General features: G+C 42.5%; 1 protein-coding gene across 1 annotated transcript in view; it reads right to left on the bottom strand.

Moving 5' to 3' along the window:
* The window catches only part of LOC105286612 (neurotrimin), a 123439-nt gene that overhangs the window by 8808 nt on the left and 98185 nt on the right, over nucleotides 1-16446 (bottom strand). The window contains exons 3-6 of the mRNA XM_011351667.3: nucleotides 12156-12363; nucleotides 11032-11205; nucleotides 6192-6320; nucleotides 5945-6082 (exon numbers count right to left, since the gene is read on the bottom strand). Of these exons, the coding sequence (XP_011349969.1) occupies nucleotides 5945-6082; nucleotides 6192-6320; nucleotides 11032-11205; nucleotides 12156-12363 (649 nt within the window). The remainder of the gene's footprint in view (nucleotides 1-5944; nucleotides 6083-6191; nucleotides 6321-11031; nucleotides 11206-12155; nucleotides 12364-16446) is intronic.

Raw genomic sequence — 16446 nt, 5'->3', positions numbered from 1 at the left:
GTTCATTTTATTTAAAATAACTGGCATTATATTGCCCGTTTTATACATCTGCGTAGTTATGACGACTCAAAGCAGTTTTCAGCGATCCGTATAGATACGGAGAAGAAATATACACACGATTATTTTATGCATCTGAGAATATTCCGGATTTACGTTATCGCGCTTACATTGTTATGTTTACATATCGTGATGATACAGGTGTTGTCGAAGGAGATTGCAAGTAGGAAATGTGCTCATGTTTTCGAGAGAGAGAGAGATCCGGCGTTCAGCCGGACCGAATATAATATAACGATATTCCAAAATGTATTTGCCAATATCCCGCGCTCTTCCGGTGTGCCTTTACGGTTCGCCGTGCTTCGTGCTCTGTCAACCAGAAAAACTAGCATTAGGGTTTCTCGCGTGGGTGCATATTGCCCCTCATATTCGCGCGCCTCACCCCTCCTCGCGCCCGTTTAAATCGTTCCAAACGCTTTGTTCCTCACATCGTGATACTCGTCTCTCTAGAACTAATACAAATATGCCTTTCTGCAATTCCGACGTATCTTTGTATACGCTTTACTGTACCGTATTTCAAACTGAGCGAATTTAATGCATTTTGCTTAATTAATATATTTAATGTCACAATTTCCCAGCGGTAACCACGATAACTGCATATTTTGGGAATAATAACATACATAAATATACTATATATAATATTACACAGAAGCAAGCATTAACCACGTCCAATTTAATAACCATCCGTTAAATGCATGCAATTTGCACATCTGTATTGCAATCGTATCCTCTCCGCCTATGAAAGATGGAATTGCATTTCCGAGGAAAGCGCATCGGGGTAGCTTCCAACCAGACCAAAAGCGGGATGGAACAAGTATGCGGTAGCATCATGGTGGGCGAACACGCCAAGTAGTCGTTACTCGTCGACGGTATGGTAAACTGAAACGGGAGGGAATTATGCGCGATCACGAGACTGATACCGAGATACTCTTGTAATCGTAAATAGTTTCGCTGCTCCAGAGAAGCGCGAAACTTTACACATTCGTCTGGCTACGCCCTTCAGACGTTCGCAACCCGCGGATTGTTCAGCCTCGTGTGTATCAAGCCGAAGAAATTTTCTTCCTCGAGTGATACGGCACAGGGAGCAACATAAAGGGGTTGAAATACCCTTTGCTATCGGCGGTCTATCTGGCGGAATCGGGGAACGGTATTAACGTTCCGATTCATCTCGATAACGTTCCGGGGGATGAAAAGTGGCGCTGCGAGGGCCGGGGCGGATCGGGGCGGGACGCGCGAATGCGGAAAGAAGTTTTGATTAACAATTCGAGGTGGCAGCGCATTCGAAAGAGAGTGAAATCTATAGGTGTAATGACCCGCGGCAAAGCGGGAGCGGAGTATTTTCCCAGCCGGGAAGGAAAACTTACGTTCCCGAGATAGAGAAAGAGAAATGTGTGGAGAAAAGGGGGGCAAGATTGAGCAGGAGGTGGCGAGCGGCGGGACCGAGGGGGAGAGGTTGCGCCAGCAGGTGGAATAAGGGCGGCGGAAGGGTAGAATGCATTTATGTAGTGGCACCATTCGAGCCCCACAAGCGGAAGAAAAACTTTCGGCCGGCTTTGAGTTTGAAAAGCAGATGAAAAAGTTTAACGACGTTGAACTACGGTGCCGAGCATTACCCACGGCGGCGCGGGCCGAATGGATTTTGCAGGGATAAAACTGCTTTTAAACCCGAAAGTCGGTGGGGGCCGATATTTTTGTGTTACTCGTATCTCCGCACGTCGTCGGCGCGCACGGCCCGTCGACATATGTGGACATGAATCACGCTGACTTGGAAACTCAAACTACCGACGTAATTTCCATCCGCGGCGATCGCTCACGCTTAATTTCGCCTAACGCCGTCGTTTTCCGCGATCACGTGCCCGTATCATCGATCACACGATACTTTGGGTCTTTTACGAACGCCCTTACGTTTGACTCATGTGAAACGGTAAAAACTAGAAGAACTCTATTGTAATAAAATAAATAGCTGTGCGAAACATCGCACGAGACATTGATGATACGACGCAGAAAACTGCAGCATAATTTCACGACGATGTTGCTAGTAAATATCAACAAGTCTGTCAGAAATAAAATTTTATTTTTAATTTGTCACTTTTGAATCGAATATTAAAGAAAAATATGTAGAAGTATGCGTTCTTCTGTTCTCAAACGCGAAATAATTATATTTATTATCTTAAATTAACTCAATTTATTACCTAGAATTACTAAAAATTTATCTCGTACATCATGAAACGTAAAAGAATGTACGAGTGCTTGTGCTCGTAACACATGTAACAAAAATTTCGTAGAGAAGCACAGTGAATCTTCTGTTAAAAGTTTTCCATTAAAGTTGCCAAGCGCAAAAGGGATATTCTTGTCAAGATATTTAATTTTAATTCATTAAGTGTCCGGATGTAATTAACGTTGAAAATGAAATCTCTCCGGAGAGAAATTATATCTGAAATTGTCGCGGGAGCACAACCGTGAGCGTGGAAATGCGTCCCCTTAAAAGCAGACCGCACGGTTTGGTCGCGAATGTACATAAACATAAAAAATGTAAAGCCTGCAATGAGTTTAACGCCGACAGATCTAATTTGGTACACAAACGCGTTGCGCGCGTAAGCGGTGAAACGTTAAATATCGCATTTGTAATTGGTAACCGTCGGGAACTCTATGGTGAAAATGAATTGGGGAGTGCCGGCGAGCGCGTAACGCGTGTTTGCCCACTGACAGATTATGTTTTCCGGAGGCATTGATTTACGGCGTAATCCCCCTGTCAACGAACTGGCGGTCCCAGATTCTCAATCATCTCCCCCGCACATCCTTGGACAGAGCGTTAAATTTATACGGCGGCAAATTTATCGTATGTCGCTTAATCAAAAACGTCGAATTGACTCCAATATCCCATGCGATAATCGTGCAGCAGTTCCTCTCATTAACGTCTGCAAAGCACGCAAAGAGCTTCTACATACGAGGCGAGACGTTCAACAAGCCTGCTTGAAAATAATTTAGTTACGATATATTTGAGTACGCAATTAACGATTATATATATATATATGTGTGTGTGTGTGTGTGTGTGTGTGTGTGTGTGTGTGTGTGTGTGTGTGTGTGTGTAATACATAAATACATGAAATTAGAGACCCTCTACATGAAATGATCTCTGTGCGCTTTCTTATTGCATCTGCTGCATTGCTATGCTGCAGCGCCCACGGTATCACGAGATGGCCATTTCCATTATATGATTCCGGCTATGGCGGCATAATAGAATTGTACTTTCCGTCGCTTTACGTCTCGAGTTGCCTTCTCGCGAGAATGGACGGCGCGATATCTATACCGTAAGCGTTTCTGTCGATTGAGCTGCGTGACTGGAAATGCTTGGCGAAACTTCGAATTTGCTCGCAGTCCCGAGCGGGAGAGAATTCATGAATTTCGCAGCGACGGATATCCCCGGCGAAGCTTTATAAGCATGCGACGCTTCTTTCTGTCGGTGGGGAAAAAATTTTCCACGGCATCTCGCTCGTAGAACTTCTCTATATTTCTCCGGAAATTTGAATGCCTGACTCCAGTCGGACTCCAGACGCGGCGTGTGGTGTAATTTTGATTTTCGCGATTTTCCCATAATCGCGGCACGTCTTCAACAAGCGCCTGCGGTAAATCGTATTTTACGGCTGAATGCACAACGGTTTCTCGGAGTTTACTACCTTTTGAATATATATATTAAAACCCGTCACCAGCGTGTGTGCGTTCTCGGGCAGAGGCTTACAGGTATACAAATATATCGTTACTGTGGTTACTGCAGTTTTTTTTACAAAAAAAGAGGATGCACCTCCGGAGCGGGCAACAACGGCCCTATCGTCATTTTTTTCGGAAAAATGCGATCTGAATAACAATCTCGGCCGACGAGCACTCGAATCGATTCGAAAATCGAGCACAGGTTCGCGCACGCTATTCACCACGTGTCGCGTTACCGATGAATGGTCGACCCGATGCGAAAATCGGTGCACGGGGATGACGGCGGGGTGCCGCGTCGCTGCGCACCCCGATATCTGATCGTGCGTGGGTCACGCGCGCTGAATTCGCATTAGCGGGCAGCGGCATATCCGCGGAAACGTTAAATCGTAAAGCATGTCGTAACTGTTACGCGCTGAAACACCGGGGGACCATGTGCGGTTGACACGGGGGAATATAATGCGAGATAACTTGACAGTTAACCCATTCGTAATTCGCATGCCTTCCATCCGGGCTGCGGGCAGATAAGCCGCGAAACGATCGCCTTCTCCGTTTTACGGGATTTTCATTCCGCTCCGATTGAAAGTCACGTGTGTGCTGAGCTGCGCAGAAAACGCGAGCATTTCCTCGGCTTATACAAATCCCGCGCCTCGTCACATTTGCAGTAATTCTCCGCAGTAATGTTGAATCACAGCTGGTTTTAGTATGATGAGTTGTCCAATCGGATGCGATCGGTGCGCTCAAATCCGACGCGTTCCGCTTTCATAGAAGCGATCAGCGATCTTTACGCATCCCCGTTCTTCCGTGTAAAAAAAACGTTTATTGCACAACGTTGTCGCGCGGTAAAACGAGCATTTTCCCCGCATAAGTCAGCCGCCAATCGTCGCTAACGTGGTTTACCCGGATTCGAGATTCCGTCACAGATAAGCGAAAGCCATTCAGCCGTGGAACCGAAAACGCGACCGTCCCGAAAAACCTAGGGCTGTGAAATAAAAATCTCGGCCCGGGCAAACAAAGATTAATCTTCCGCGCGCGTCGCAAATGGAAATCGGTACTGGTTTCTGGGCCATCGATCACCTAGCAAAACGCCAGAGCGTCGCGTCGCTGCAGGTGCGCCGGCAGAAGCGATCCGAAATTAAGCTAATTAGCTGCGCGATTAGCAGCTGCAGACACCGGGCGACGTTGGTGTCCGCGCCGTCGCCGTCGCCGTCGCCCGTTCTTACCCGGCCGGCCGCCACCCCCGGCCACCCCGAGCGAGCCGGCCGCGCGCGCATTAATGGATCCGAAGGTACATTACTCCGCTTCCTGCCCGGCACGCAGCGTCATGTCTAATTATCCGAAATAATTATGCGTACATGTGACCCGATGCGCTGCTTTTCGGTAATCGCCGCGCCGATGCCTCGTGCATTGTCCGCTCCGATTAGCACCGCGTCGCCGCCTACGACACACGCCCATAAATGTACACATCCTGGATGCTGCAAAACATTACTTTCCTGCGTTCGACAGGGGAGATCGTTGATTATCCCCCTTTGTCCTACTCCGTACAAATTAAACGATATTTTTGGCGACTTAAACCAAGTGAAAATCATTTTGCGTTTTGTGCACCCGGATTATTTTTGAATTTGCAATCCAATAGGGTAATATGTATATTTTTCTGAAACGTTTCGAATTAACGCGTTTCTGAAAGCCGGATCCAATTTTCCATCGACAAACGAGTCTGTCAGAATACTCGCCGCTCATAACGACCTTTAAATTTTGGTGCGCTGACATAAATGGATTCGATGAGCAAACCATGAGACCAGGCCGCGTATCGCGGATTAGTAAAGTACAGTTAAGCATGTCGATGAGAGCAGAGTTCGATTACCATTCATTAAATTATGGTGAGGACATGCACGTGTGTGATGTGCACGGAAGTGGCAATCCATAGATCCGTTGTTACTGCTGCCACTGTTACAATTATTGCTGACGTTTGGAAGAATTAGCACACTGTTATTAATCGAATTGATGTCGTTATTGCTAGCAGACGCTCCGTAATTACCGTTATCGTTCTATAATTCCTTTTCATGATTCGGTCGCTTTTTGTATCGAATAATGATCAAACTGTTTTGCGGTGCAATGTATTCTGTATAAATGTAAAGCGAACATGTTTATCGCAATTTTAACCATTTTACATCTACAAACGTACCGTTTGCTATAATAACGTTGTTCTCTCTCGTCCAATAATTGATGGACTTTGGATATGCTTCGGAATGACACTCCAACATCATTTGCTGGCCTTCCTGGGCGCCCACCAATTGATTCGGAATCGAAATCATTGGACTAACTGTTAACATTGAGGAAATCATGAAAAAAAACGATATTGTAATCACATTTAACAGTATATTATATTTAGCCTATACGCTAAAGTAGTGCATCTTTGAATAATTACTTACAATGTACAACGAGCATAATTCTCTTGCTGACCGTTGGCGGTACGCCATTGGACGCGATGCAAAGATACGCTCCCATCTGCAACCTGGTCACTTTCGTGATATTGAAGACCGGTCCTTCAATGCTGGGCACTACGACAGATAGTTGGCTGTTAGACTATTCGAATCACAGAATTAATGGGATTAAATTTCGTTATTATAGCGAGATCTCATTGATCACACGCATCGCACTTACAACTTAAACTTAACTTATAACTTAAAGTTGTTTCTAGCTTCTCCGCCTGTTTGGTTCGCGAATAGCATTTGCAGCCTAAGTCAGAACGCAAACTCGCATGCATCAGCAAGAAATTTTCATCAGGCCCGACAAAGAAAAACTCCGCAATCAGGATTTGAATTAATACACGTCGACTATGTTGCTTTGTACTTCTGCGTAACTGATACTAATCATCGCGCCATCGTTTTTGTTACGTGATCTAATCTCCGTTAACATTGGACGGTTTCGTATACGCCATACGCAAAACCTGCTTTGCATCCTGGACGAAACACTTGTCGGTGATTTCTTGCGGGTATATATCTTACCTATACACATATCTTACTCGAGTTCCCAGTCGTGGGTATTACAAATGTACTCCTGGTAGTGCCAACGGATTTTTTACTCTATGTTGTCTTCAATCACTTACATGAAATACATATCTACACCACGAATGAAATTAAAATCACATATTCTTCTTCAAATCATAGCCTGAAACCATTTCATCAGCCTTATGGTCACGTTATTGCATTTCAGCTTTGTCCGATAATCGCAAAGAAAATGCAATTTAATGTTTCAATTAAAAATTTTTTTCCCAACCGAGATTCACGTGAATATTGCATACCAATGAATTTATCGCTTTTTTTTCCTTTTTTCAGCAGAGAATGTTCGAGGACGCGCGCAGCTGCGCTTTGTTAATTAAACATACCACACTCTTTTTATTCGCGGATGATAGTCAGCGTGTTGCCGGTTTTATAAAAGGGCGTGACGTCTAACAGCCAGAAGGATGCGTAAGTCGCACAGTTAACGGACGTAGATTAGAGAGTCGCACGTGGGACAAAACGCCCGTCGTAAAATTTAGAACTTGAGGAATCCCGGCATCTGTGCGGGACGTAGCGCCTTGCTGTGACTCGGCTGTTTGCATTTCTTAAGTTCTGAGACAAAAGCCGAATACGGTTGTAGCCTCGGCACTGAACATCAGTACTTTAAGACCCGCTGTTACCCTTAACTTTCATGTTTCTCGTGTCACATTATATTCAGCGAAATACACCTGAATAAACACCGTTATACTAAATCTTCAAAAAGTTACATACCTATTTATTGCGTAATACTAAAACAAAGTGATAAACTCCCTAGTGAGCCATGCAGTTATCACAACGTGATCCGGAAAAACTCGATATTTTCAAGGGAAATGAATTTTCGCGTCGTTGAAGAACGACTTTGTCGGCATCACCATTTAATCTTTGTGCAACGAGATTTATGTTATTGAAACGCCTGCTGACTCGGCCTGAAATCACCTGCATACGAGATAAGCTGTAAACCAGCGGTCAGACCGCGCTGCCGTGTGGGCTCTTTAGTTAATTAGTTACGAGTGCCGATTTATACGACCGTTATACCGCGATAAAAAAAGGAAACGATAACGCCAACTACGTTTAATAGATTTTACATTTCACATTTTCGTTGTACCAGATTTTCGCATTGAGCTAACGCGGCTTTTTCGCCTAATGAAGTAATTAAATCGACCACAGTTTACTGTTCGCCGAATATCTCGTGACTTCCGGCATTCGCGCTGCTTTAATCCGGAAGATATAAATTGTCACCTTCAGCAGCGTGAACATCGATTGCACGGTCATTATTTATGCATAGATAGCATGCAATTAATAATAATACGGAGAATAGTCCATTTACTGGGCTCACCGTGACGAATGCATATGCGGATTAAACTAACGATATTAAATAATTTACGATGCCGTAATTGACTGCACTCTCTAATGAAACTTTGAATAATCTTGTCACAGTAATCTGCGTTTCAAAGTTCCGCGCTATATAAATATTTATTGCTACGTAAAATTATGAAAGTGTGTTGCGTCCAGATACTCCCCGATAGCTTTGGCCAACTTTCGGCAGAGCTGGAAAAGTGCAAACTGGAAAGTATCCTACAGCGATCGACAACACAAAGGTCCCCGAAACTTCGCACTACTCCGCAACCAGTGGAACTTTATTTCCTCTCTAGTATTTGCGGACAGTTTCCGGCAAATAGGTTTGCCGGTTTATCTGGGATTTTGTTCACGTATACATGAACGGGAACAGAGTGTCCGTGATGGAGAGCGAGTGCGTGAGGGAGTGGAGTGGGCGTTTACTCATGAGCGAAAAAGGTCGCCAGAAGAACGGAAGGAGCTCGTGAGTGAAAAAGGATGGCAGAATGCGAGAAGTTGAGGCGCGTCGAGAAGGGTGGATTGTCGGTGACTGTTCGTGATTGCCGTGAGAAAAAGAATAGGATAAGGGGAGAGACTTTGGGGGACAAAAAAGGGGTTGCAGTAATCGCCAAGTAGAGACTGCAAGAGAGAGTACGCGAGTGCGGGAAAAGAATGAAAAAGAAGAATTCGTTAATTAAAGTATAGAGCGTCGTAACTGCAGAGCGGTAAGGAAGTCGAGTGTGAGATGGGAGCGGAGAGATCGGAAAGAGGACGAAAACGCGAAAGATGATTTTTGCGGACAAGGAGCAGTCATATTTGCAAATTAAACAGGAACAAGCATGCGTTAAAAGTATCTCGGGGAAAATCGAGAGAGAATATATCGGACCTTTCTTTAAGAAATAAAAGTCACGAAAGATGAAAGCGTTCAAGTATAGAGTAAAGATTGAAATGGAAATAAACCAAGTACGTGGTGAGGAATGTAAGTTCAAAAGAGAGTTTTTCATGGTTGCAAAAGAAGCACATACACATTCGAAAGTTAAACAAGAAGAGGAAAGAAACTTGTAAAAGAGAAACTTACTCCACTTATTGAGTAAAAAATCGAAAAAGTTCAAAAGAGAAGCCATACGCAAACGAGATGTTTGTCGCTAAAACTGTATTTTTCTTAAAAAATGCGCAATCATGAATCAAGAGGCAGAAAAGGAAAAGAGAAACATTGATAAATTAAACATTATAAACTTTGATAACGTATGTCACATGTGAAACAATATGAGATAAACGCGTAAATTAGTAGCCACAATAAATTTTCTGTAACAAGTCATTTGAATTGGTTGACAGATGACGTTAAATAAAGCGTACAAATAAACTGCAACGGAAGCAGAATAAACGTTTTCGCTGTCAGCAAAATGGCATTATGCAAAACGACAGTTCAATAAATTCAGTAGACAATAGAGATGATAAATAGATATTGCATTCATGTCAGCAAATCATTATGACAAGCATATATTTGAATGATATTAGTGAACCGGAAACAAGATAAAAAAATTAAAAGATTATCAGCTGAATTATTAATTGTAAGCAGCGTAAATAATAAATCTCTTTAAGAAGGACTTTTGTTAAAGAAAAATTATTTTTTATTTATAAAGTACAAATCAAAATATAGTAAATTATGCAGGTAAATAATAACTGGAGCAATTTATGGAGATTCTGTTCTGGTATGGTTTATGGAAAGCTTGTCACGGCTTTTGTTGCCTTTAATGGCTACAAGAAATCTTTAGAGAAATCTTTCAATGGCAAATTTAATTAAACAGGAAGCCAAATTAAAAGAATGAAATGAACGAATAAGCACGTGTAGTTGTTCTGCAATAAAATCGATCCTATTAACCGTCTGATGTTTTACATTGTGAATGAAACTTTATATATTATTGCATGATGCGTAAACTCGGAAAATAAACGTTAGGTGAAAAAATAAAACATTGTTGTAAAATAAACGCATTTATCTTTGCAAAGAATAAAGTTAACTGTAAAAATCGAAAGGAGGAAGGAGGAAGGGAGAGAGCAAAAGAATCGTCGTTTGCCCTTATAAATTATCGTCGGCTCTCCGCGACAGGGACAGGTGCATAAAGTGCACACAAAGGGGAGCAAATATTTAACGGAACTGCATGGGGAGGCGGAACGGCTCAATAAGTTTGAAAGACAAAAGGATGATAAATTGTTATTGTACTCGTAGAATAAAGTCGCCGTTGTTCGAACAGGTGCGAACGAGCACGTTCGATTTTCCTTGGCGTTATTGTGTGAGACGCATAAGGGTTGAAACGCATATTTCACTTTGACGTCACCGACACGGTCGCATCGGCAGCTTCGAATGCAATTGCATCACGCAACGTAGTCAGCTGAATAAAGTCCGAGAGGCGGAATGATAAATCGTCGTTCTCGCACTGAGTGAATCCGGTGTTTCAGTTGTGCGCGCACGCGGTCGCCTTTCCTACGACGATTTGCAAGATGACCGATGCGAATAAAATAAGTACATACGTTGTTGTAGGAACAGTCGTATAGAAATTTTCGCATTACCTGACGTGCGCTTACGTGCGCAAATTGTAAAAAATAGTTTGTCATGCGCGTGCCCTGAGGAAATCGATGAATATTGAGAGCAATTGAATTGTCAGTGCAAATTTATTAAATTATTGTGCTTAACGTATGAGGAATAAATAAGTTTCTTAAGACAGACATGGAAGGACGATATGAAGGATGACACACATCCAAAAACATATTCTGCGTAAAATATATAAGAAGGAAGCTGTGCAAGACAATTTGGTTAGAAATGATTTAACGATAAGATTTAGCAAACCATTAAGCTTTCTCTTTATACGTGCGAGGGCGGTAGTTGTAAGTGGTTTACCTTCCTGCTTATTCTTCCCCTGATTCTTCCCAAGAATAATCCGGTCGCCATCTTCCCTCCTCCAAGTGATGTTTGGTGTCGGTGACCCTGTTGCTTCGCAACGTAGCGAGACATTGCTGCCTTCTCTAACCACCATGTCCGTACTCGTGGGATAATCCAAAATATCCGGTGGAACTGTCAGATAAAAATTATATGATCAGTGTGGTGGCACGCCTGTGTAAAGTTAGCTCCTCATTATTTAAAAATTTAATTTTTTCTTGGAATCCTGTATAGATTTTCAATAGTTCTAGAGTTCTTGATACTTTTAAGAAATAGTTCTGGCCATTAAAGACATGAAAATCAGCTTCAAAAATATGGGAATTAACTTCACGCAGCTCCCCACTTTCGAAAAACACATTTTTTTATTGGAGTTCTAGATAGATTTATAGTTCTAGAGTTCTTGATACATTTTTAAAATAGTTCCGCTCGAGAAAGTAAAAAACTCAAAGTTGAAGATCCAAAAAGTATTAATAAATAGTCGTAACTCAAAAAATATCAATTTAAATACACTTTTTCATTCAAGATTTGTGGTAGAACTCCGCGGAGGCTATTCAGAACTCTCAACAGAACTCCGAGAACTGTCCAAAATTGTTTTTATATCTTATACCTGAAAATCTATGCAGAACTCCAAGAACAAATTAAGTTTTTTAAATAATGGGGAGCTAACTTCACACGGGTGGCACGCGCTCGGCCAGCATCTCTCTCACATGAATCCTGTAAAAAAACGACAGAGCGATGAAATGTGGAATCACAGAAAATATGCGAAATGACACGCGACGCGCAAAACTTGGCGGAAAGGAGAAACCGGATGTCAACCTCCATTTCGTGAAATATGGCGAAACAATTTCCGTTATGCTATTCGTTCGGTGGTTGAAGCACCGCGGTATAGCGTCTGTATAGTGCATCCTCAAAAGCGATGCCACGGGCCAAACCCGAAACATGATTTCCCCAGCCGTTCGCTGTGCTGTCGAGACCAGCCTCCGATTGCTGAATCCGCGAAGGCGCGAGGGTCTTTCTCTTGTTAGTAGCAGAATCTATTTGCTCGATGATATTAGTACGGAGCGAGAAACGCACAATGGACGAACCTACAACCTCCAGATAACCGATCTGACTCTTCATCGGATCGGTGTTTATCTGGCACATGTAGTTCCCTCGGTCGCTCTCACGAACATCGCGTATGTGTAGCGACCATGTTTTGTGCTCGCTGTGAGTGACGCCGATTCTGTGATTCTTCGTTATCACGTGATTGGCTATCGTCAGGATGGTTTGCGTGTCCACTCGCAGCCATGCGACCTGAAACAGAAAGCCGGTATGCCGCTTCAATCGTCTGGAACCCATCCATCACGGCTGCCTTTTGTTTTCCGGCTGGCTACCGGTGGTCATGGGACACCACGAAAACGCGCGTAATCCGTTACACTACACACGATGCAATTAGACCTTTCCGATACTGAAAATCTGATTTATTTCAGTCGCGCAAGTTTACCATCCGTTCTGTCAGCACAAACTGTACTTTAATTAATCAAAGAACGATTAACATTAAACAACAGTATTTACTCCTAGTAGCGTGTTTATTTGTTTTATTATCAAAGCTTAGCTTTGTAAATAAAATCGTGTAAATCGTACATCTGCGTATTTAAAAATTAACTTTCTATATATAGCACAAACGTGATTCTCTACATTTTTAGCATTAGTAAACGTTTCTATTTTCCGTTCATAGGCAACTGTGATAACAACAACGTTGGCTGGAAACGACAAGAAATCGCAGGAACAGAATGCGATTGTGCGAAAACTCAATTACTCTGACGTAGGTGAGGGAAAGGAAACAAAGTACATTTCGACCAATAAAGCAACCTGGGTCAAGTAATGCGGTAACGTGGAAATCGGCTACTCTATCCACAAACCGTAGTCGGACATTGTTGCCATTCAAACGTTTCTGCATAGCCAGTTATTGTGAGGCGTAGTACAATCGGTAAATGCGGCTTTGTTGGCATTGAATTGCGTACCCAGCAGGCTTAGAAGCTACCTATTGATGGATGACGTAATGACTTTAATGACAAAGCGTCATTGGATCCTCAAATCCGACGAGTTTCCATCGGATGAGTCCTACCATCGAGCACTTTGTCGATCTACAATTGCACATGCATTTTGCATTAAGCTAAAATTGTCACGTATACAAAGGCGATTTAGTACGTTGCTATCCATTTATCTGGTTTACAATGCCTCCGTTTCAAAGATTCTGTTTCAAAGACTCACTATTTTACATATATATATACAGGGTGTCCCATTTTATATTTGTCAGTAAAATATTTCGATACGACGTCGTTTCAGAGAAAAATGTTTCAGACAAAAGTTATATGGCTTCGATTTACAATTTATTAAATAATTATGATTTTTAATTTTGATACGCTTGGAATCTATCACCACGCAGCATACGATGCTTCGCGAGATCCCGATTTATCTGTGGCGAGCATAATTATTTAATAAAATTGTAAATTGTATCGTCTTTATGAATCACATCTTATCGATATTAGTGAAGCGCGCTTCGCATCGCTCGTATTGATTTTCTGTCATCGCGGAGGCGCGCTGCACTTCACGTATGTTTTGACAGTTCCTCGTGTATCGCGATTTCGTGCAACATGATAAGCGATCGGTCCGCCTTTTCTCGTCGATCGTACTGCCGATGTCGCAGAAAGTCGAACGGTAACGCGTGAAAATCTCGGTGTACACGTATGTGGAAGTGCGTTTAACGAGACATACGCGGATAAATGGATCGAACGCGGAGCGAGTGATTTCGCCAGCAAGGTCTTCGGATTTGACCCTGAAGAGTGAACAGTGCTTACAGGAACAGAATACAGTGCTTGCAGGACATTGTGCAGTGAATAGAAACACGCAGTGAACAGCCGCGAAAAATTAATATCAAATTGAAGTGTGCGCGATGCGCGGGGCCCCTTCGACCTACCGTCACTGAACGCGGGAAAATTCCGCACAAGGATAGGATAACTACAACCCTTCGTAGTGCCGAAACTACGCCACCCTCGACATTTTGCAAGAGGAACTATCGTCTCGGAATGACGTCAGGAATCTACCTTGAACCGGTGATTCGGTAAGTCTGGGACACCCTGTATATACAGGGTGTTTCCTAAGTAAGTAGACAAACTTAAGGAGGATATTCCTTGGCTTATTTTAAGAAGAAAAGGTCATATAAACATATGTCCTAAACTGCTTTGTTTTCCAAAAAAAGTACATCACTGTTTTCGTTCACTTTTCGGATAGCGTGCTTTTGCAGTACGAGTCAACAGCGGTGGGGATGGAGTGGGGATGGTCTCGCGGCGTTGTAAGTGAACACTCGTTTCAGACACTCCAGGTATTTTTGAGCGTGTACGTCAATCAATGGAAAGGAGAGTTGAGGCGTGTATCATGGCTGCAGGTGGACATTTTCAGCAGTTACTGTGATGTTATTATTTTTCTTTTTAGTTACTATTTTCTTTTTCGTTATAATTTTTCTTTTTGGTTACTATTGTTTTTCATTTGTTTCATTTGCAATAACACAAACTGTTCTATAATAAACGAAAAGTAAACGAAAACAGTGATGTACTTTTTTTTGGAAAACAAAGCAGTTTAGGACATATGTTTATATGACCTTTTCTTCTTAAAATAAGCCAAGGAATATCCTCTTTAAGTTTGTCTACTTACTTAGGAAACACCCTGTATATGTATATACGTCTGCAAATAAATTCAATTCACAGTATGTCTGCTAATCATGACACAAGAGATATTTCTCACGCAAACTTATCGATAAGAAACACATCGGAAAGTTTGAGAAATCGCATAATCACTCGAGATAATCCAAACCCCAAGTTCTGATAAAACGAGAAAATATCAAGAAAATATCTTTCAAGTATATCGTATGATCCCTGAATCTACTTTGGCATTCTGCCACCGATCAGGATTTTCACCGGCTGTTTCGGAAGACGGAGGGGTACGGAGAGAAATAAAACAACGTATGGTTGACAGTGGAGTAGTAAACTTTCTACGGTAAAAGTTCTACGAAGAAATTCGTCGGAAACCGCGGTAGGATGATAAGACTTTCTCTAAGATCAAACAGGAATACACAAGTGTCCGTACTGTGTACGTACATCCCTAATCGCTGTATCGGAAGATGAGATTTAGCGTTTGCGTTCGAGTGATGGCTACCGCGTTCATCGTCGATAGATTAGCTACCGTTCCGTCCTATCCTGATTTACGAACCGTCGTTGGCGTTCAGTCAAGGTAATTGCTCCGAAACCGCAAGAATTCGCCCGACAAAGCTACCCCCGAGAAGCCCCACCATCCCCGACAGACCAGGAGCAAATTCTCACGTCTACTTACAAAATCTCCTCTTTAATCTTTCTTCGAAACCTTCCTGTACTTTGTTCCGCCACCTGATATTTTTTTTATTTCGCCATTACACTCCGTTCGTCCTTTTATTTGCTACCAATTTATGATTATCGTAACTACTCAGACGTTGGCATAGTTTTTTTTCTATTTTTTTATGAGAAATTATTCTCTAATTCATATCTAAGATTCTTGTTTCTACAATTATCTGATGCATTTCATAAACCGTACCGAAATTCGTACACAATTTATAAATACATTATTAAAGCAAAGGATTTAGTCTCAGTCCGTGTCAATTATTTTGGAATCCTGAGAAAATCTGCTACAAAGTAATTACTTTTAAATGCTTTTTACTTTTTCGCGAGAGAGGAACTTTGGAGCTGATACTTCGCACTTGAAAAGCTTACACTGCCAAAATCAGAGATAGCGTATTGAATGGACGTTAAGCCATTAGCGCAAAGCGACGGCTTCGCTAATGACTGAATCATGTCTCTGAAAGTTTCCCTTTTTGCCGAAAGAGCAGCACGATTGCTGTGATAGTGTTCCAAAGCAAACTGATGAAGAAAGAGATTAAGAAGAACTATCAATTTGCTTATACTTGGAGAATAGTGGAAGATCATAGTTGCTCTCAGGATCAGTCCCTTTATGCACTTCCCGCATGCATCGAATGCATGTTTGATGTTCATTATGCCTCTGGAGCGAGCTGCCAGCTGTTAAAAGTGTTGCATTACGACCGCAGGGTAACAACGGTACACGCTCGCCATGTTTAATCAAGTGACTGTGTGCCCGTTAACAGGCTGCCTCGCAATTGTCACGCAAGCGATTAACGTGCGTTTCCGCGCAAATAAGGGCACCTTCCCTCTCGCAAATGCTCTCCGTCGTCATTTAACTGTTATGTCTTCGATCGCGATTCGCGAGTGAAATTTTAATTTCATCACGACTTTTCTGTATCAGCATCATGGAGATATGTAGCTGGAGAAACAGATGAAAGATAGCGGTAGC

This window comes from Ooceraea biroi, chromosome 14 (genome assembly GCF_003672135.1).
Source record: "Ooceraea biroi isolate clonal line C1 chromosome 14, Obir_v5.4, whole genome shotgun sequence".
NCBI classification, from domain to species: Eukaryota; Metazoa; Arthropoda; class Insecta; order Hymenoptera; family Formicidae; genus Ooceraea; species Ooceraea biroi.
This window is presented reverse-complemented; position numbering and strand designations above follow the sequence as displayed.